Source organism: Cheilinus undulatus, linkage group 18, assembly GCF_018320785.1.
Source record: "Cheilinus undulatus linkage group 18, ASM1832078v1, whole genome shotgun sequence".
NCBI lineage: Eukaryota > Metazoa > Chordata > Actinopteri > Labriformes > Labridae > Cheilinus > Cheilinus undulatus.
The window spans coordinates 43,688,692-43,711,808 of NC_054882.1; the positions used below are offsets into that span (position 1 = coordinate 43,688,692).

The 23,117-nt window shown below is 42.9% G+C and overlaps 1 protein-coding gene across 2 annotated transcripts in view; it reads right to left on the minus strand.

The window, feature by feature from the left end:
• Positions 1–23,117, minus strand: part of gabrb1 (gamma-aminobutyric acid type A receptor subunit beta1) — a 139,768-nt gene that overhangs the window by 34,930 nt on the left and 81,721 nt on the right. For both annotated transcript variants that reach the window (XM_041812800.1, XM_041812799.1), the window contains exon 5: positions 12,619–12,701. In XM_041812800.1, coding sequence (XP_041668734.1) covers positions 12,619–12,701 — 83 coding nt within the window. The remainder of the gene's footprint in view (positions 1–12,618; positions 12,702–23,117) is intronic.

The window sequence follows — 23,117 nt, forward strand, 5'->3', positions numbered from 1 at the left end:
ATGAGAGAACAGTGTGTAGCTGGTTAGACAGAAATCTGGTCATAAGAGTGAAGCGTGGGCCGTTTGGTGTAAAAGTTAGATTCTGATAATGCCGTATGTAGTTTTGGTTGCAGTGCTATGAGCTATTTGACAGTTTGGGTGTTTGGTTTGTGAACTGTGTTAAGTATTTTGATAAAACCAGCCTAGTTTGCAAATTTGTGTTTAAGCAATTGGAAAAAACTGTCATGAAGAAGTTTGTCATAACAGGCTCACCCAGAAATCTGCCGACTAGTAGATTTCTATCAAGTTAGAAAAAAGTAACATCAACAACATTTAATAACCAGAAAATAAGAGAAAACATGATGAATATTTCTGTTTATCAGGGCTGAGAGTACAGGTGTGTGTTTTAGAGTACAGGTGAGTGTTTAAGAGTACAGGTGAGTGTTTAAGAGTACAGGTGAGTGTCTAAGAGTACAGGTGTGTGTTTTAGAGTACAGGTGAGTGTTTAAGAGTACAGGTGAGTGTTTAAGAGTACAGGTGAGTGTCTAAGAGTACAGGTGTGTGTTTTAGAGTACAGGTGAGTGTTTAAGAGTACAGGTGAGTGTTTAAGAGTACAGGTGAGTGTCTAAGAGTACAGGTGTGTGTTTAAGAGTACAGGTGTGTGTTTAAGAGTACAGGTGAGTGTCTAAGAGTACAGGTGTGTGTTTAAGAGTACAGGTGTGTGTTTAAGAGTACAGGTGAGTGTCTAAGAGTACAGGTGTGTGTTTAAGAGTACAGGTGAGTGTTTAAGAGTACAGGTGAGTGTCTAAGAGTACAGGTGTGTGTTTAAGAGTACAGGTGAGTGTCTAAGAGTACAGGTGTGTGTTTAAGAGTACAGGTGAGTGTCTAAGAGTACAGGTGTGTGTTTAAGAGTACAGGTGAGTGTCTAAGAGTACAGGTGTGTGTTTAAGAGTACAGGTGTGTGTTTAAGAGTACAGGTGAGTGTTTAAGAGTACAGGTGAGTGTTTTAGAGTACAGGTGTGTGTTTTAGAGTACAGGTGAGTGTTTAAGAGTACAGGTGTGTGTTTAAGAGTACAGGTGAGTGTTTAAGAGTACAGGTGTGTGTTTAAGAGTACAGGTGTGTGTTTTAGAGTACAGGTGTGTGTTTTAGAGTACAGGTGTGTGTTTAAGAGTACAGGTGTGTGTTTAAGAGTACAGGTGTGTGTTTTAGAGTACAGGTGAGTGTTTAAGAGTACAGGTGAGTGTTTAAGAGTACAGGTGTGTGTTTTAGAGTACAGGTGTGTGTTTTAGAGTACAGGTGAGTGTTTAAGAGTACAGGTGAGTGTCTAAGAGTACAGGTGTGTGTTTAAGAGTACAGGTGTGTGTTTTAGAGTACAGGTGAGTGTTTAAGAGTACAGGTGAGTGTTTAAGAGTACAGGTGAGTGTTTAAGAGTACAGGTGTGTGTTTAAGAGTACAGCTGTGTGTTTAAGAGTACAGGTGAGTGTCTAAGAGTACAGGTGTGTGTTTTAGAGTACAGGTGTGTGTTTAAGAGTACAGGTGTGTGTTTTAGAGTACAGGTGAGTGTTTAAGAGTACAGGTGTGTGTTTAAGAGTACAGGTGAGTGTTTAAGAGTACAGGTGAGTGTTTAAGAGTACAGCTGTGTGTTTAAGAGTACAGGTGTGTGTTTTAGAGTACAGGTGAGTGTTTAAGAGTACAGGTGAGTGTCTAAGAGTACAGGTGTGTGTTTAAGAGTACAGGTGAGTGTTTAAGAGTACAGGTGAGTGTCTAAGAGTACAGGTGTGTGTTTTAGAGTACAGGTGAGTGTTTAAGAGTACAGGTGAGTGTCTAAGAGTACAGGTGAGTGTTTAAGAGTACAGGTGTGTGTTTAAGAGTACAGGTGTGTGTTTTAGAGTACAGCTGTGTGTTTAAGAGTACAGGTGTGTGTTTTAGAGTACAGGTGAGTGTTTAAGAGTACAGGTGAGTGTTTAAGAGTACAGGTGAGTGTTTAAGAGTACAGGTGAGTGTTTAAGAGTACAGGTGAGTGTTTAAGAGTACAGGTGTGTGTTTAAGAGTACAGGTGTATGTTTTAGAGTACAGCTGTGTGTTTTAGAGTACAGGTGTGTGTTTTAGAGTACAGGTGTATGTTTTAGAGTACAGCTGTGTGTTTTAGAGTACAGGTGTGTGTTTAAGAGTACAGGTGAGTGTCTAAGAGTACAGGTGTGTGTTTAAGAGTACAGGTGTGTGTTTAAGAGTACAGGTGTGTGTTTAAGAGTACAGGTGAGTGTCTAAGAGTACAGGTGAGTGTCTAAGAGTACAGGTGAGTGTCTAAGAGTACAGGTGAGTGTCTAAGAGTACAGGTGTGTGTTTAAGAGTACAGGTGAGTGTTTAAGAGTACAGGTGTGTGTTTAAGAGTACAGGTGAGTGTTTAAGAGTACAGGTGTGTGTTTAAGAGTACAGGTGAGTGTTTAGAGTACAGGTGAGTGTTTTAGAGTACAGGTGTGTGTTTTAGAGTACAGGTGAGTGTTTAAGAGTACAGGTGAGTGTCTAAGAGTACAGGTGTGTGTTTAAGAGTACAGGTGAGTGTTTAAGAGTACAGGTGAGTGTTTTAGAGTACAGGTGTGTGTTTTAGAGTACAGGTGAGTGTTTAAGAGTACAGGTGTGTGTTTAAGAGTACAGGTGAGTGTTTAGAGTACAGGTGAGTGTTTTAGAGTACAGGTGTGTGTTTAAGAGTACAGGTGAGTGTTTTAGAGTACAGGTGAGTGTTTTAGAGTACAGGTGAGTGTTTTAGAGTACAGGTGTGTGTTTAAGAGTACAGGTGAGTGTTTTAGAGTACAGGTGAGTGTTTTAGAGTACAGGTGTGTGTTTAAGAGTACAGGTGTGTGTTTAAGAGTACAGGTGAGTGTTTTAGAGTACAGGTGAGTGTTTTAGAGTACAGGTGTGTGTTTAAGAGTACAGGTGTGTGTTTTAGAGTACAGGTGTGTGTTTTAGAGTGCAGGTGTGTGTTTAAGAGTACAGGTGTGTGTTTTAGAGTACAGGTGTGTGTTTTAGAGTACAGGTGAGTGTTTAAGAGTACAGGTGAGTGTTTAAGAGTACAGGTGAGTGTTTAAGAGTACAGGTGAGTGTTTTAGAGTACAGGTGAGTGTTTTAGAGTACAGGTGAGTGTTTAAGAGTACAGGTGTGTGTTTAAGAGTACAGGTGAGTGTTTAAGAGTACAGGTGAGTGTTTAAGAGTACAGGTGTGTGTTTAAGAGTACAGGTGAGTGTTTTAGAGTACAGGTGAGTGTTTTAGAGTGCAGGTGTGTGTCTATAGATCACAGCTCACAGACAGGAGTGTAGATGGAGGGACAGACCAGCATTAGAGCATCAGACGTTCTGCTCCATATCTGACTTCTTCTACCACATTTTAAGCTCCAGTGTGATCATACAGCATTAAACTTTATTAAAATCAGTGATCAAATCTTCTTATTCTTAGGTTCATTCATTGAACGACCAGTTTCAGCTCTGACTTATCTCTGTTCAAACAAACATGGTGGACCCTGGCAGCTCTGAAGGATCCTCCAGACTAAAGAGGATTTCAGACTACACTAGAGACAGAGGAGACCTGGACACAAGGAGCCAGATCCAGGATGAGCCACAGAGTTAAAATGCTGATATAAATACTAGTTTAGGGTCCATTTTAATGGAAACCCTGATATTTTTAATGTTGCTGGATTTTCATTCTTTTTACTACTTCAAACTGAAGTTCTCTGAGAATCTCTGAAATGTAGAAGAAACATTTTTGTTTCTGAAATACACCTTTATGAATTAATATTGAATCAAACCAAGAATCAAGTCAATTCCAGCAGTCAGTGTCGATTTCTGGCCCTGATCAGAACCATGATGGAGCAGTAAATAAATAAATAAATAAATAAATAAATAAATAAGTAGTTTATACAACGGACTTTGATGAGGAAAGCATGCATGAGCTTTTTTAGGGTTTTATCAGTGAAACTATTAAAATGTGTCTGCTTTTCCTAGGTACATGTAGAGGGGGCTCTGAATAATATAAAAGCAATAGATCTAGGGATGTGTTTTACTGAAGGGAGTTTTGGGCATGAGCCTCATAATTCTCCTTAAATCTCGTCTTGCTTGACTCCGCTGTCAGGAAGCTAACGGCCACGGTTGGTACGGCTGAGATTCCAGCTACAGCGGCTGTCTGGATAATTCTGAACAAAAGACAAAGACAACGGATGATAGTTCAGAGGAAAAGCCTGTATGCTTGGCTAAAGCCATTTATAAGGGTGTAAGAAAAGTCTGGTGTCCTCTTCTGTCCACACGTACCCGCCATGTTGTCTCAGAGTGATCTGGTCATGTGACACCATATGTTACATGCTGTGATGTGTAAATGCAGAAAAAGTGTTTCTATTACATTTTTAAGACATATTTCTGTATTTAAGGTCTGAAAAACCTCCTCATGAGAGCGTAAAAACTTTTCAGTGATATCTGGGAGGTTTTTCTACATCTAGGTGTTTCCATTAGCCGGTTTTATTAGGATTTTTAGTTTCTGCATTTCTCAGAGTAATGGAAACACAGCTACTGAGAGGGTCTGCCATAAATCAGCAGGAACTCAGATGCTGGTCTGCATCTGTAGAGCTTAGAGCCGAAACCCAAACTGTTACCTGCAGTTATCCTCATTTAATCCCCAGACCTGCCCAAACCCAGATCAGGAAATCCCCAGACCTGCCCAAACCCAGATCAGGAAATCCCCAGACCTGCCCAAACCCAGATCAGGAAATCCCCAGACCTGCCCAAACCCAGATCAGGAAATCCCCAGACCTGCCCAAACCCTGATGAGGAAATCCCCAGACCTGCCCAAACCCTGATGAGGAAATCCCCAGAACTGCCAAAACCCAGATCAGGAAATCCCCAGACCTGCCCAAACCCAGATCAGGAAATCCCCAGACCTGCCAAAACCCAGATCAGGAAATCCCCAGACCTGCCCAAACCCAGATCAGGAAATCCCCAGAACTGCCAAAACCCAGATCAGGAAATCCCCAGACCTGCCCAAACCCAGATCAGGAAATCCCCAGACCTGCCCAAACCCAGATCAGGAAATCCCCAGACCTGCCCAAACCCAGATCAGGAAATCCCCAGACCTGCCCAAACCCTGATGAGGAAATCCCCAGACCTGCCCAAACCCTGATGAGGAAATCCCCAGACCTGCCCAAACCCAGATCAGGAAATCCCCAGACCTGCCCAAACCCTGATCAGGAAATCCCCAGACCTGACCAAACCCTGATCAGGAAATCCCCAGACCTGACCAAACCCTGATCAGGAAATCCCCAGACCTGCCCAAACCCTGATCAGGAAATCCCCAGACCTGACCAAACCCTGATCAGGAAATCCCCAGACCTGCCCAAACCCTGATCAGGAAATCCCCAGACCTGACCAAACCCTGATCAGGAAATCCCCAGACCTGCCCAAACCCAGATCAGGAAATCCCCAGACCTGACCAAACCCTGATCAGGAAATCCCCAGACCTGCCCAAACCCAGATCAGGAAATCCCCAGACCTGCCCAAACCCAGATCAGGAAATCCCCAGACCTGACCCTGATTAAACAGAATGTAGGCTAAAGTGCTATTTTTTTTTTCCGCTGCTGCAAAAATCAATATATTTGCAATAAGGCAATGCTGCATAATCCCTGATCTTCACACGCACTCATAGCAAACAGAAAAGAGCGGACCAGCCAGAGGATCCGAGAGGCCAACACCCCCCCCCCCCCCCCCCAGCATCCTGCACTAGCCCACCAAAACAGCCTGAAGCCCCAGGCAACAGCAGCATAGCAAGCTAGCGCTGGACCCCAGCTGAAATGCTGGTCTGCAGTCGGCGAGGACCCTAGTCCACCTGAGCCCAGATAGCAGACCTACAGGACCTGCAGGTCTGCACCAGAGCCCCAAAGAGGAATAAAAACATGAATGTTGTCTGGTAGAAGGGATTGGAGGAGGAAGGACCCAGTAAAATGAGCTTCCACACGTCTGATTGGCAGCAGAGCAGGAACACGACCAGCAGGGACCAACCAAAAACTGTTACCAGGGTTGGTTTCGGCTCAGTTTAGGCTCACAGCGGGTTGAGGTCAGTAAAAAAGGTCAAATTGGGAAGTAAAAACTCAGTATAAGTTTGTTAAAACTCAATAAGACACACATTTAAACATAAACTATGACGGCCATGGTGCCATCATCCCTGATGATGAGAGCCACAGGAAGTGATGGATGAGGTCTTTCTGGAATATTCTCCAGCAGCTGCAGAGCTGTGGAGCATCCTGTTACATGCAGTCCTGGGAATGTTGGTCCAAAGTCTAAAAGTCTAAATGTGAATGCAGGTACGCTTAGTTAATTTAGTCCCCCAGATGTCAGAGCGTGCCTTTTCCTCTGTCACACACTCACCTTAAACCGAGCCCTGAAGTCTCTCTGCATTTATTATGGGCCACTTTAACTATGCATGTGGCCACTATCCATTATTTAAGTGAGCCACTCCAGCCAGGTCTGATTGAACAAGACCTGCCAGTTTGCATCAGCTGGCGTGAAAAGCAGCGCCGTCCTCGATGACCAAAGAGTCTCTGGGAGGATTCTGACCCGAGGCTGCGCGAGGGGGTGGAGAGATTTAAAGAGGAGCGTTTACAGCTGATAAAATTTCATTTATCTTCTTCAGTGGTTGGAGACCAGGGATCAGGGATCAGGCTGGATCCATGGATTTATACCTCCTCTAAATACAAATACCACTCCTAACTCAGGATCCACCGGGAGACTCCTTACTGAGAGGAGACACTTCCCCCCCCCCAGAGTCAGAATCGCTCTTGTTCCCCACCGCGTACATCAGTGACACAAGATTCCTCCACCTAGGTCTCCTCTCCTCAAACGCACTTAAGCTGCACCAAGTCCTCAAAAACAAGCCCTCCTCCACATCCCATGACCCTTTTCATCAGTCCATCTCCTGACCCTGACACCATATCAAATGTTTAAACTAGGGCTGTCAAAATTAACGCATTAATGCGGATGAATCCATCATCATGATTCATCTGAATGAAAATTTCAATGCAATGAACCCATCTACAGCGCAGATTGACTCAAAATCCCTGACACGTCTCTGGCAACGCATTTTGGGCGGTTTGTCCAAGAAGGGTTACCGTCGAGCACGCCAAGAAATGGGCCGTTGAGACCAACCAACTCGATATGGACGACGCTAAACAGCTCGCTGGCCCTCTCGATGGGAAATTAGAGTACAAAAAAAAAAAAACAAGATGGAACAGTCGACCGACAAAAAGCATCATGCACATTCTGCAGGAAGGAGTTTTCTTTTCACTGAAGCACTTCCAGCTTAAAACGCCACATTAACGACAGGCATGTTTGTCGGAGATTGAGTCTGTTTGCTTATGCAAAATAAAACGTGATTAATATAGATGAAAAACGAATGATATTTAATCATGATTAATTGAAATTAATCTATAGCAACCCTGTGATTAATCTGATTAAAAATGTTAATCGTTTGGCAGCACCTCTTTATTGCCACAGAAATATGGATACGCTACTCCCCTCACAGCGAACCTCTACAGGTGTTTCATTCAATCCTTCTACAAGTTTTTATGGGAGCAACCCACATACTCAGCTCTGCTGCTCATCCCACAAATGCATGTTCCTCACAAGTGTGGCTCTATTTAAAAGGGTGATAAACAGATTTACTGCCAAGAAGCATCGTTACGACAAAGAAAGAACCTACCAAACACACGTTTCCTTACTGTTTGTGCTAAGTTTAGGAAACTGTAGCACTTCCATCAAGAGGAAAAAAAACGATTTTTATCAGGTTATTACATGCAGTTGCATATGGCAAGCAGTTTTAACATTTAAAAGTTAAGTTTGAATATCTGGAATTAACATTGTAGATATCTGTAATTCAATGTTGCCTAGTCAGAAAGAACATTTCAGATATCTACAACGTCATTTTGACCATTCATGTGTACGGGTTCCTCATTACAGATATCAGCATCATTTCAGATATCCACCATGTTAATCACGGATATCTGCAAATGAATTATAGATATCTGGAAATCCAATTTAAGTAAGGAAGGTGGTGCGAGAGCTCGCTTTCATTCATCCACTCAATTCAAGATATCTACATGTCCCTTTTCAGATATCTTAGGTTAAGTTTTGACTAGGCCAGATTACATTGTAGATATCTGTAAATGGAATTATGACTAGTCAAAATGTAATTGTAGATATCTTGAATTGGATTTACTGATATCTACTATTCATTTGCAGATATCCGTGATTAACATGGTGGAAATGACAAAATGACGTTGTAGATATCTGAAATGTTCTTTCTGACCAGGCAAAATTGAATTACAGATATCTAGAATTGAAATTCCTCCTATTCAAAATGTAATTACGACTAGTCAGAAGGACTTTGTTGATATCTACTACGCTGACTCTGGACAGTCAGACTTAACTTTAAATGTTAAAACCACCTGCCGTAGTTGCAGCGCTGTTCTACACGTCACAGGTAGAGCTGGTTACATCCAGACAGAGGATCAAACTACGTCTGCTCTCTTTGTTTGCCTTTCTCTGTGCTTAAAGTGTAAGTGAACTCCTGGCTCAGAGCTAACTCCGCCTACCTCCATGATTCAAAAAATCAGCAGAAAGTGGGTAGTTATGTGCTGAGAGGAGGGAGGGGAAAAGGGCGGGGCTTTCCAGATGAGGCGGGAGTGACAGTGATGTCCCCTCGTCAGAGAGAGACACAGAGTCCCACAGCACCGCGGCCTCATAGCCATCGTTTTCCCCTCTAGAGCCCCCCGACGCAGGCTATAGTGTGGTGGCGGACCGTGGTGGTTCTGAGCACGACCTGTTCGGTCCGTTAGCCGGAGCTCTCAGAGCCGTAGCAGCGCAGCAGAGGATGGGAGTGGTCTCTGAATGGTGACGTCAGCTAGAGGCGGTCTACCTGTTATATAGAGTTTGTGACGTAGAAACCGTCACATCAGCCCCACCTTGTCAGGAAAGATTTTTCAGGGCAGATGTCCATTTGAGCTAATTAAGAGCCGTGAAATCCAGATTTTAATCAGTTTGGTGCAAACTTCAGCTGTAACACTGATGTGTTTTATTATAGTTCAGTCAGATGAAAAAAATGTTAACGTGTTCACTACGTCTTTACAGGGCATAACACTTATTCACAGTGCTTTATAAAGTTCTCTAGAACTGTTCTTGAGTAAAAGTACAGATATACCAGAAGATGACATGAGTAGAGTAAAAGTCATCCGTCACAAAGCGACTCCAGTAAATATTTGATTTTTTTAAATGAAGTGTCAAAAGTATCTCTGTTATCTTATATTGTACTCAAGTATTAAGTAAAAGTAAGAAGTCAATCTTAATAATTCAGTCAACATTCAAACAACTGAAATGTTTTTTTTTATTTGTTGAAGACCATGGTATGTAATTTCAGCCACCAGGGGGCTCCACCAAAACAATAACCATGATAACCATGATGTACTGGGACTTGAATAAATCCATATGCATTTGCTACGGCATATTTTAAACTGAGATCTTTGTTCAACTTTTCTCTGTGAGGGAAATATTGAAAACAATGACTGCCATGAGAGGGAGGGATGTTCCAACAATGACAGACAGAGAAATCACTGCAGCGCTGCTGGCACCTGCAGGCATAAATGACACCAGACTGACACTGATGAAGTAAGAGGGACAATAAAGGAGGAGCTGGGGGGGAGGAGGGCTGTAAAAAGAAGCTTTCAGAGGGTAGCAGAGCATAGACAGGCTTTGGATGTGGCAGCATTACGATTGGTCAATAGCATGCCTAGAGTGCATCAGCTGACAAGGACATGGTTAGATCATCTCAATGATCCCGCGGCGTGCCTGAACTAAGACCAGACCCTGGATTTACTCTGACATGTCAGAGGTTGTTTGTAAAGATGTGGTTGTGGTGTGGGCAAAGAAAGACTGAGAACTGCTGCTCCAACCAACACGATATTAGATCAAACTGGGGCTGGACCATCCAGAGAAAATATCTAACTGTGATGATTGCAACTCATTTTGCAAACTGGATGTGAACCGCTGCATTAAAGGGAGTGATCATTTTAATAAAACTCTCATATTTAACCAGAAAAACATACAAAAATGAGGAATTGTTAATTGTAATTGTTACACATGCAAACCCGGTCCCTGAGAGACAGACATCTATATCACCGCTGAGCTAATGGACAAGCTGATGATGGCGTAGTTTACGTACAAAGCCAAGAAGACGACTCCTGAAGTGGCCGGAAAAATCGATAAAACACGCATGTGTACGAAACACTACAACATCTACTACTGCGCTGACAAATACAGCGGTTTAATCGCCAGCTAGAGTCAATAAAGCATCAGTGATGCAGTCAAACTGATGCAAAAACCACAGGCCGCTGGTTTCCTACATTTCACAGACGTGAGCTGAACAACAACTTCTGGAGCACCTGGAGTGACTGAGCTGTCACTCAAAAACTCATTGGCCAATAGGGATACGCCCCAGAAAAGCCCACCCACGCGTGATATTTGTGTCAGAACTGAGAGCAAAAACTCACGAAACGCAAACAAAGGATCAGGCAGCGCGAACGCAAAACCGAGAAGCGAGCAAAAGTCTGATCCCTGAGAGAGAAAACAGGAACTGGAAACAAAAGACAGATTCAACATTCAAAGACTAAGAATGGGCTCTCTGCACGGCGGGGGTGGAAAATAAGGCCGCTTCACAACTCCCGCCCAACGACACGTGCTGAGCCAAAACGCATCTAAACCCTCCTATACTGCCTCCATTTGTCCGTTTCCTTGGTTTTTTCTTTGTTTCGATTGTTGTTTCTGGTCTCTCTATCATCATCGCGTGGCATCCAAACATCCAAAAACGGGTTAAAAGCACCTCTGGGCATCGCTGCTGCGTGCTGCCATGTACATCTTCAGCTAAATTTAACCCCTCACTGACAGTCAGCTCAGGTAAGTCATGCAAACAGCGAGTAAACCGCGACGAATTTACCATCATACGCCTTTCTCAAATCTCATTCCACACTGGACCACGCTGTTGGACATTTTTAAGAGAGAGGCCCCAGAACTGGATTTGACTCTGTCGGTCTGTTGACTGATTCATTTAGTCACTTTTAAAACAATAATGGCACTAATTATTCAGAAAAATTAAATAAAAACACACTTTTGAAACAATAATGGCACTAATTATTCAGAAAAATCAAATAAAAACACACTTTTAAAACAATAATGACACTAATTATTCAGAAAAATCAAATAAAAACACACTTTTGAAACAATAATGGCACTAATTATTCAGAAAAATCAAATAAAAACACACTTTTGAAACAATAATGGCACTAATTATTCAGAAAAATCAAATAAAAACACACTTTTAAAACAATAATGGCACTAATTATTCAGAAAAATTAAATAAAAACACACTTTTAAAACAATAATGGCACTAATTATTCAGAAAAATTAAATAAAAACACACTTTTAAAACAATAATGGCACTAATTATTCAGAAAAATCAAATAAAAACACACTTTTGAAACAATAATGGCGCTAATTATTCAGAAAAATTAAATAAAAACACACTTTTGAAACAATAATCACACTAATAAACACACGTTTCATTGTAGGCGTGTGGAAGCCCGTTTCTGCCATTTAAAAAAGAAAAACTTTGGAAGTAAGGAAATAAAAAAAGAAATCCAGAGTCATAATTATCAGATTAAAGATATTTCAAAGATTTAGAAGATATTTAAAATTATGAGATAAAAAAATCCTGATTAAAAGATGCAGTCTAAATTATGAGATAACAAATCATTTAGTCAATTATTACTTTATTTCTCATAATCTTGACTTTTTAATTCATAATCATGACTTTTTAATTCATAATCATGACTTTTTAATTCATAATCTTGACTTTTTAATTCATAATCTTGACTTTTTAATTCATAATCATGACTTTTTAATTCATAATCATGACTTTTTAATTCATAACCATGACTTTTTATTTCATAATTATTACTTATATATTTTTTTTTTTTTCCAAAAATTTCTGTCCTGTCACATTGTTGTCTTTTTGATTTAACCCTTATGGGCTTCCATACAGGCATTTCCAGGGCCCCTCCCTACTGTGGGCCTGGGGACAGTAAGCCCCCCCCCCAGTGATTAAAGCAACACTGATCTGACTTTAATTACCCTGAGATAGAAAAGGACCAAACACTGGTTACTGTGGGAAGTCTGCATACTGGAGCTTTAGTGGCCCAGTTTAACTCTGATTAGAGGGACAGTTATTACTGTAACACACACCAGTGTAACTCTGATTAGAGGGACAGTTATTACTGTAACACACCAGTGTAACTCTGATTAGAGGGACAGTTATTACTGTAACACACCAGTGTAACTCTGATTAGAGGGACAGTTATTACTGTAACACACACCAGTGTAACTCTGATTAGAGGGACAGTTATTACTGTAACACACCAGTGTAACTCTGATTAGAGGGACAGTTATTACTGTAACACACCAGTGTAACTCTGATTAGAGGGACAGTTATTACTGTAACACACCAGTGTAACTCTGGGTCTGAGTGAAGTGTCCTGTAGGTCTAGGAGGCTCCGTACTCACAGCTCTCTATCTCCAGGGTGCAGTTCTGCTCATCCAGCGGGTATCTGCGCAGGTCCATCATGCAGGCGGCCGTGGTGGTGATCCTGAAAGCAGAAAGGAATCATTTCAGAGACGCCTCCAACATGGCAGAACCTTCAGTTCTAACATTACCGACAGAAACCACGAGGTGGACAGTCTGCTGAAGACGTGGAGGCTAAAAGCCACGTTATGATCTTTGTTTTAAACCGGTGGGGCCTTGGTTGGACAGCTTTTACCTTTAATAAATGAAATCAGCATTAAAATCTGAATTTTCTATTTAGGCTTTCTTTGTCTCATGATGAAATGATCAGAAACGTCTAAGAGTGTGGGCTGGTGAACCGCTGGTTCTCTGGTTTACAGCTGCTGGTTTACTCTCCCATCCTCTCTACAGCTTTAATGGATGCTTCTGGTAGCTAAGGAGCTACAGAGCTCAACAGCTAACGTCTCACCGTTCGTTTCTGTGCAGGAATCCAGGTGGACTCACCTGTCCCTGTTGGAGGAAAACCGGATAATCAACCTGAGTCCTCTAAGGAGCCCTTAGATCCTGCTCTGGCTCTCAGAACAACAATATGTAATAATAGCAGTATTCAGAATAAATGAGTTTTTCTCACAGAGCAATCGTCTGATTGGCAGAAACTTCCAGCCTGGATGTCTCAGTTCACAAACACTGCAGGGACTCTGAGATTAAGGAGAGAACCAGCGCTTACTTTCCCACTAAAGCACTGGAAAAAAGCAAAAATAAAATAAAAAAGAATAAAATACATACAGATAATTTCAATCCTTTCATTTATTTAGCACTGATTGTAAAATAAAATACTCGTTTAAAACGTACTATTGCTTTCACATTAAACCGTAGGCTATAACACTCATAAACATGTTAATGAATATAATTTATTTAAAAAATAATAAAAATAAACTAAAGCTTTATTTAGGGTAGGATAAAATATGTTTTTCTACCTGTGTGTACAAAAACTTGAACTTGACAAGAAAACTTCAGAAAAACTTCAGAAAAACTTCAGAAAAACTTCAGGAAAACTTCAGAAAAACTTCAGGAAAACTTCAGGAAAACTTCAGAAAAACTTCAGGAAAACTTCAGGAAAACTTCAGGAAAACTTCAGAAAAACTTCAGGAAAACTTCAGGAAAACTTCAGGAAAACTTCAGAAAAACTTCAGAAAAACTTCAGGAAAACTTCAGGAAAACTTCAGAAAAACTTCAGGAAAACTTCAGAAAACTTAGAAAACTTCAGGAAAACTTCAGGAAAACTTCAGCAGAACTTCAGAAAACTTCAGGAAAACTTCAGAAAACTTAGAAAACTTCAGGAAAACTTCAGAAAACTTAGGCTTCAGAAAACTTCAGGAAAACTCCAGGAAAACTTCAGGAAAACTTCAGAAAACTTCAGAGAACTGGAAAACTTCAGGAAAACTTGGAAAACTTCAGGAAAACTTCAGAAAACTTCAGGAAAACTTCAGAAAACTTCAGGAAAACTTCAGGAAAACTGGAAAACTGGAAAACTTCAGCTGGAAAAACTTCAGGAAAACTTCACTTCAGGAAAACTTCAGAAAACTTCAGGAAAACTTCAGAAAACTTCAGAAAACTTCAGGAAAACTGGAAAACTTCAGGAAAAACTTCAGGAAAACTTCAGGAAAACTTCAGAAAACTTCAGGAAAACTTCAGAAAACTTCAGGAAAACTGGGAAAACTTAGAACTGGAAAACTTCAGGAAACTTCAGGAAAACTTCAGGAAAACTTCAGGAAAACTTCAGAAAACTTCAGGAAACTGGAAAACTTCAGAAAACTTCAGGAAAACTTCAGGAAAACTGGAAAACTTCAGAAAACTTCAGGAACTGGAAAACTTCAGGAAAACTTCAGGAAAACCTGGAAACTACTTCAGGAAAACTTCAGGAAAACTTCAGAAAAACTTCAGAAAAACTTCAGAAATACTTCAGGAAAACTTCAGAAAAACTTCAGGAAAACTTCAGGAAAAAACTTCAGGAAAACTTCAGGAACTTCAGAACTTCAGAAAAACTTCAGGAAAACTTCAGGAAAACTTCAGGAAAACTTCAGAAAAACTTCAGGAAAACTTCAGGAAAACTTCAGGAAAACTTCAGAAAAACTTCAGAAAAACTTCAGGAAAACTTCAGAAAAACTTCAGGAAAACTTCAGAAAAACTTCAGGAAAACTTCAGAAAAACTTCAGGAAAACTTCAGAAAAACTTCAGGAAAACTTCAGGAAAACTTCAGAAAAACTTCAGGAAAACTTCAGAAAAACTTCAGGAAAACTTCAGAAAAACTTCAGAAAAACTTCAGGAAAACTTCAGGAAAACTTCAGGAAAACTTCAGAAAAACTTCAGGAAAACTTCAGGAAAACTTCAGAAAAACTTCAGGAAAACTTCAGAAAAACTTCAGGAAAACTTCAGAAAAACCTCAGGAAAACTTCAGGAAAACTTCAGAAAAACTTCAGAAAAACTTCAGGAAAACTTCAGGAAAACTTCAGGAAAACTTCAGGAAAACTTGGAGAGGACATCTTCATGGAATTAACAACTTTAGCTTGATCTATCAGGACTAGTCAGTACTGACCACCCTGGTCTGTTTTCATGTCTAAAATATCAGAACTCTGAGAAAAAGCCCAACTGTGAAAGACTGAGATGGCTTCATTAGGGTTTTCATCAGGTTTTCACTCGACCAGTTTTTACATTTAACCGACGTGTTTTCAAAAGTTTTTATTTTTTCCATATCCTGGGAAAAAAGTGGAGAGAAATTACAGTGAATATTGTGATTTGAAAGCAGGTTTATTTTGGTTTGGGCTCATTACTTTTCAGTATGTTCATGAGCTAGCATAAAAGCTACATCTGAAAAATGCTTGGAATGTAGAGCGCCATGACATACACAGGCAGGGTCCTCTGATCTTAGAGCGCCATGGCGTACACAGGCAGGGTCCTCTGATCTTAGAGCGCCATGACGTACACAGGCAGGGTCCTCTGATCTTAGAGCGCCATGGCGTACACAGGCAGGGTCCTCCGATCTTAGAACGCCATGACGTACACAGGCAGGGTCCTCCGGTCTTAGAGCGCCATGGCGTACACAGGCAGGGTCCTCCGGTCTTAGAGCGCCATGGCGTACACAGGCAGGGTCCTCCGGTCTTAGAACGCCATGACGTACACAGGCAGGGTCCTCTGATCTTAGAGCGCCATGGCGTACACAGGCAGGGTCCTCTGATCTTAGAGCGCCATGGCGTACACAGGCAGGGTCCTCTGATCTTAGAGCGCCATGGCGTACACAGGCAGGGTCCTCCGATCTTAGAGCGCCATGGCGTACACAGGCAGGGTCCTCTGATCTTAGAGCGCCATGACGTACACAGGCAGGGTCCTCCGGTCTTAGAGCGCCATGGCGTACACAGGCAGGGTCCTCCGGTCTTAGAGCGCCATGGCGTACACAGGCAGGGTCCTCCGGGCTTAGAGCTGGCGTACACAGGCAGGGTCCTCCGGTCTTAGAGCGCCATGGCGTACACAGGCAGGGTCCTCCGGTCTTAGAACGCCATGGCGCATACAGGCAGGGTCCTCCGGTCTTAGAACGCCATGGCGCATACAGGCAGGGTCCTCCGGCTTTTAGACGCCATGGCATACAGGCAGGGTCCTCCGGTCTTAGAGCGCCATGGCCTACAGGCAGGGTCCTCCGATCTTAGAACGCCATGGCGTACACAGGCAGCGTCCTCCGGTCTTAGAACGCCATGGCGTACTCAGGCAGGGTCCTCCGGTCTTAGAGCGCCATGGCGTATACAGGCAGGGTCCTCGGTCTTAGAGCGCCATGGCGTACACAGGCAGGGTCCTCCGGTCTTAGAGCGCCATGGCATACACAGGCAGGGTCCTCCGGTCTTAGAGCGCCATGGCGTACACAGGCAGATACAGGCAGGGTCCTCCGGTCTCTGAGAGCGCCACACAGGCAGGGTCCTCCGGTCTTAGAGCGCCATGGCGTACACAGGCAGGGTCCTCCGGTCTTAGAGCGCCATGGCGTACACAGGCAGGGTCCTCCGGTCTTAGAGCGCCATGGCGTACACAGGCAGGGTCCTCCGGTCTTAGAGCGCCATGGCGTACACAGGCAGGGTCCTCCGGTCTTAGAGCGCCATGGCGTACACAGGCAGGGTCCTCCGGTCTTAGAGCGCCATGGCGTACACAGGCAGGGTCCTCCGATCTTAGAACGCCATGACGTACACAGGCAGGGTCCTCCGGTCTTAGAGCGCCATGGCGTACACAGGCAGGGTCCTCCGATCTTAGAGCGCCATGGCGTACACAGGCAGGGTCCTCTGGTCTTAGAGCGCCATGGCGTACACAGGCAGGGTCCTCTGATCTTAGAACGCCATGGCGTACACAGGCAGGGTCCTCCGATCTTAGAGCGCCATGGCGTACACAGGCAGGGTCCTCCGGTCTTAGAACGCCATGACGTACACAGGCAGGGTCCTCTGGTCTTAGAGCGCCATGGCGTACACAGGCAGGGTCCTCTGATCTTAGAACGCCATGGCGTACACAGGCAGGGTCCTCTGATCTTAGAACGCCATGGCGTACACAGGCAGGGTCCTCCGGTCTTAGAACGCCATGACGGAGCGCCGGTCCATCTGCCTCCGGTAAGTGGCATGCCAGGGAAGTACGCAAATACACACCACACAATGTCAGCGCAGCCTCAGGATACACAGCATTAACGCCAGAACGACGGCGAGCAAACTCTCGTGGCGTTAACTCGTTGTTGCCTCGTTTCTTTCTGCACAAAGATTCATCAGCACTTCATGAAATCCATATTACCATAGTTGGTTTGCGTTGGACATTGTTTCCAGCCTACATACAGGCTTCACCATCAACTATTAAAAAGCTAACAGTGAGCGAATGCAGCAGTCGTGGGCCGGTCTATAGTGAACTAGTGACGTCAGTAACTGTGAACTGATGGTGAGTTTCACCGTGTAAATGTGAGGAAACGTTCACTGACTAAAAACAGGAACACAGGTGATCATTTAGAGGTTTTACTCACCACGTCTCACTTTGCATTTTAACGAGTGAATCCCCATGCACAGTAGGCATGAAATCAGAGGGTTCATCATAAAAACATCACGTGTGTTTTAGTCGCTAATCTTTCATCTGTGTTATTCGCTGCAGCAGTTTAGCTAACAGCTGTGGGAGTCTCCACTGTCATCCGTTGTCCCAGATGTGGCCTCTGCTATCTGGGACTGCTCCGTGGATGGTTTCATTGCTGTGCCCAACACAGAGGATTGGAGGTCCATGTCCCTCTATAAGTTCCAGGAGCGATGGAGCTTCCCCTCTGCTGTGGCGCCATAGACAGGAAGCATGTGGTAATCAAAGCCCCTCCCAACTCAGGCTCTCAACTCTACAACTACAAGGGGAACTTTTCTTTGGTTCTTCTTGCTGTTGTGGATGCAGAGTACTGTTTTTGTGTCATCGATGTTGGCGGTTATGGCAGAACAAGTGATGGCGGGATACTGGCTAACTCGGCCTTTGGTCGAGCGCTAGTTACTGGCTCACCCCGTCTGCCTGCTGACCCGCCACTTCCAGCTGACCACAGAGGAGCCCAGGCACACGTCTTTGTTGGTGATGAGGCCTTTCCTCTGAGGCGACCCTTCAGCATCCTGTCTTCACGGTGGAGGATGTACAGACGTGGACTCCAGGTCGGCCCTGAAGTCACAGAGAAGTGTGTCAAGGCCACCTGCGTTCTCCACACCTACATGAGGAAGACCCAGACAGCTGCGATGAGGGGGAATGTCGCAGTCAGCGAGGCGAACCACCGCCGGATCTGGGACGAGTGGCGTCCAACAACGCAGCCAGAGGTCCTGAGGGTGAAGGAGACCTCCACTGCCCACTCCTCAGCTCAGGGAAGTGTCCCATGGCGAGACATCGAGTGCACCGGCACACCCCAAACGGCTGTTAGAGCCACCCAAACATACTACTGAGGCCAATCCCCGCAGTCTCACTGTTTTTAATAAAAACTCACACAGAGCTCTAAAATTACAACTACATTAGTGATGTGATTTATAAAAAGCCAGTCATTCTTTCATTACACACCATCCACATAATCTGACAGCATGCAGAAGTTAGATATTAAAATAAAACCCTTAAATGTCCTTCACTAAAGCTCTCCTGCTCACACTGCAGGCCTTAAATGCATTAATGTTGGATGTTTCAGAATAAAGTCTGTATTACTGTAAAATAAAGGCAGTATAATGGCACAACAACACTGACTGGGACAGCTTTAAAGGACACTTCTGTGTAGTTTTAACTAACTTTGAGTACCCAGGCCATCACCCTCCATGAGGTGAGCCGGACCAGGATTTAAAGTCTGCACAGATCCAGCAGCACTTCAAGTTCTGCTAAATAAAAAGGCTCTCTTTATCATTAGTCATCAGAAATTCGGCTCTTGGTTAGTTTTGATCAGATTGTTCTTGTTCTTGGTGAGAATGAGCCTTTGTAAAGGGGCAGTCTGCAGAGTTTTCTGTTAGGTATGATCTTATGACTGAGTTAACCAGCCTGTCATCACTTCTGAAATATTATTCCCCCAGAAAACCTTCAAAACGGGAAACTGACCTTAGAAACTAATCACATTAATCAGTGTGTTTCCCAGACTTCTACAGAGGCTTTAACTGCCAAACTAAACTGTCCCATTTATCCCATTTTTGCCCTTTTTCACCTTTTTTTCAGCATGTTTCCTCCCTTTGACCTACCTTTGCCATTAAGTACCACCTTTTCCCTTTTTTGGCCCATTGTTGTCACTTTTTCACATTATTTTGCACATTTAAGCTACCTTTTACCATTAAATTCCACTTGTTTCCGATCTTTTTGCCCTATTTTGCCACCCTTGTCTGCCTTTTGCCCATTTTAGTCACTTTTCTCTCATTTTCTTGCCATCTTTTTGCTACTTATGGACTGTTTTTGCTACTTTTCACCATTTTTATCACTTTTCACCCATTGAAGCTAGCTTTTGCCATTAAATATAACCTATTTCTGAAATTTTTTTTAACCCTATTTGCCCTTCTTGACTGCTTTTTGCTCATTTTAGTCATTTTTCTCTAATTTTTTGCCACTTTTGGACTATTTTGCCACCTGTAACTTATTTTTATTGCTACTTTAAGCCGTTCACTTCGATTGCGGCTCTTGCAAATGTGTTTATTTATCAGTTTGGCTCTTTGGTTGAGCAGGGTTGAGTAACACTGTTTTAGATTATGGATAAACTCTGACTCAGAACTCCCCCATAGTTATCAGGGGGGGCCTAAAGTCTGGCTTAAATCTTGTAGTGTGTGGCCAGCTTTAGCCAAGGCTAGAGAACAGGAGGACAAACACGGTTTCAGAGGGAAAGAAAGGTTCAGGTCAAAGTGCTAAGGCTGAGGGTGGGACACTGTGAGCACATCCTCGCCATCGAGAGAGGACGCCACAGGAAAAGCTGGGTCCCTAAAGAAGACAGACTGTGCACCCACTGCAGCCAACAGGAGGTGGAAACAGAGCACCTGTCCACAGTAAAAGGACATCAGTGACATCTGTCCCTAACATCTCCTTTTTCCTCATTCTGATGCTTGATGTCAACTTCAGCAGGTTGTCTTAATCACGTCTACGTGCCTAAATGCATTGAGTTGCTGCCATGTGATTGGCTGATGAGCTAGTTGTGTTAACAGGCCATTGAACAGGTGTACCTAATAAAGTGACTTTTGAGCAGAAAGCTGAAAAGGAGGAGTTACTGGTGGAGTTGTTGAGAGATAGATCAGCTGTTTGACGTGTCTATACCATGATCAATCTCTTCAGTTATTTCAGCCCTTCACAGCCGATCCTGCAGATCTCATTTATTTATTCTTAGTCTTCATGTTGCATTTTTATTTCTGCTAACCTCACTGCCAATACCTGCATGTCTGAAACTTCATCTTCAGAAGTCGAAGCCTTCACTGCAAAACTAATCTGTCTAGATTTAAGAAAAAAAAACTTGTTTCTAGTCTGAATCTTCTCAAATCAGGTGAAATTATCTGCCAGTGCAGCGATCATTTGACTTGGCAGATTTCTCAAAGATTGTTAAATCTAGAAATCAGCACGTCAGCAGAACGCTTCAAAAGGCCTAAATAAGCAGAAAATGCTGATTTCATGCTGAGATTGCTGAGAACGAACTCCCTACAGCCTAAACATGAGGGAAATAAACTCAAATATGTTTCTGATATTTCAGCCTAATGAGCATGTTTTTGGTGGGGGGGGGGGGACCCACATGTGCATGAGGAGAACATGCAAACGCCACACAGAAAGGCCCTGATCAGGCAGTAGACCAGGGACCTTCGTGCTGAGGCAACAGCGCTAACCACTGTGCCACCGTGCAGCTCCAGTCTAAATCCATGTTAAACTAAAGCATAAAACTTAAAACCAGTTTTTAGACCACACATCTAAGTGCTTCTACTGAAACCACAACCAGGGTGGTCGGTATGAAACGGTCAGCACAGTCAGTCAGGGCTGCTGCACATCCTCAGAATCAGTCTGACAACATCAACACCTTTAATGGCTCAGAGACGTTTGAATTTTAGCACCGCAGAGCAAACGGCAACCATCAAACACAAAATACACCGCTTTCCACATTATTATGCAAATGACATTTTCTCTTATTTACTAAATATTAATGCAGGTGACAGAATATTTTTCAAGTCATCAGCCGTTAGAGCATAATTCAGATGTTTTTGAACAAACTCCATAATGATAACCGTTATTTCTAAAATGAAAACTCTGTTCCACATTATTAAGCACAGCAGAGTTTTAAAGCTATGAGAGAAAGAGAGGTCCACCTTAAAACCATGAGACTGTGGGTGAGAGAACTAATGAAGCTGGTTTTAACACTGATTTATTTAGTTTAAGGACTTCCTGACTAATGAGACAAAAGGATCTGATCATGCTTGATTTAAGATTAAACACACTGAAAATAAGAAATTAACTTTAAAACAAGATCAGTTATCCAACACTTCATCTAAGTTTTCAATCTTGGTAACCATTTACAGTGTTGCTGACTCAGCTGAACCACAGGAAGTGAGTGTTTCATTCGTCAGTAGAGCTCTGTTCCCTGGTGCTGTAGTACTCTAGAACAGTCTTGGTCTTGAGACCATATTTTGGTGGTTTTGGTCTTGTCTTGGACTGGAGAGTCTCTGGTCTAGACCAGCACTGATCTATTATTGTACTGCATTAATGTGAGAATAAGGAGAAACCCTCGCTAAACCAACAAACAGCTGAACCTGCAAACACTCAGACATCAGCCGGTCAGACCCTCTGAACCCTTTAGACCTCATCCACCTGACCAATCCAGAGAAACATCTCATTTTCACTGATTTAAAATCATTCCAGACTTCTCTGTGGCTTTTAAATACAGACCAGGATTTATTTTCTACAGGAAGTTAGTTGAACAAACTTGTTCATTTCAGATTTTTGCCTTTTGTGCTTTGAAAGAGTTGCAGACTCGTTTTTATCAGTCAGATTTATTAAAAAGAAAACTAGAATTAAGGAGAGAACGCTCATCCTTGTCATGGTTTTAAAAATGGATTCTTATGGTCTTCGTCTTGTCTTGGTGGCGGTCTCGACCTCCAAAAGTCTGGGTCTTGTCTTGGTCTGGGATAGTGTGGTCTTTAGTTCAACACTGCTGTTCCCTTACATAACTGTCCTCCAAAACTAAAAACCATCATTTAAAAATTCAGTATTTATGTTGAAAAAGATTCAGTGACTTCTGATAAAAACAGAAGAGTCTGTTCCAGGCCTTGGTCACAGAAATCCTGGAAGTGAACTTTCTGTTTCTTTCCCATAATTGCCTCTGCACTGCTGGAGTCAGGACTGCAGCTCAGCTCCCTCTGAAAGGCCGTGTGTTTAATCTTAATTACAGCTATGAGTAATTAAGACTTAACGCTAAAATCCGGGCGAACGGCTGAGACTCATGTCCTCCCACTTTGAAGTCTTCTATCTGAGGGGGGAGGCCGTTTGGCCATTTAGCTGAAAAGGATTGATTGAGTCGTTCTGTTTCACTTCTGGGCTTTGAGAGAGACGATCTCTGTCCTGTGGAACGGCAGAGTTGGTAGCTACTGGTCTAGGCTGGTTCCAGTGAGGATTTTCAGCAGACTGCCCCAGAAATCCTCCACATCAGGTTGTACGCACCTCACAGAACGAACAAAGACCTGAGAGAGAACATTTGTCTTTTTATCATAAATAAATAAATCTATAAATGATGGAATCACACGATCATCAAACCAGCAGAGACTGGCTGAGAGGAGAGAGCATAAACCAAACAGCAGAGATGAAATGACATGGCTGGGCTGCAACTGATGAAAATCTGACTGAAAACAGTGAAATGTGTCTTTTAATTTCATGCAGATGACTTTAATCACTAAAATATGGGTGTGCTATGGCAGCTGTTTGCTACAGTAGAGGATCCAGGTGATAGTCCTTGAAGTTCAACAGGTTGTTTGCAGTCACATGATCCTGACGA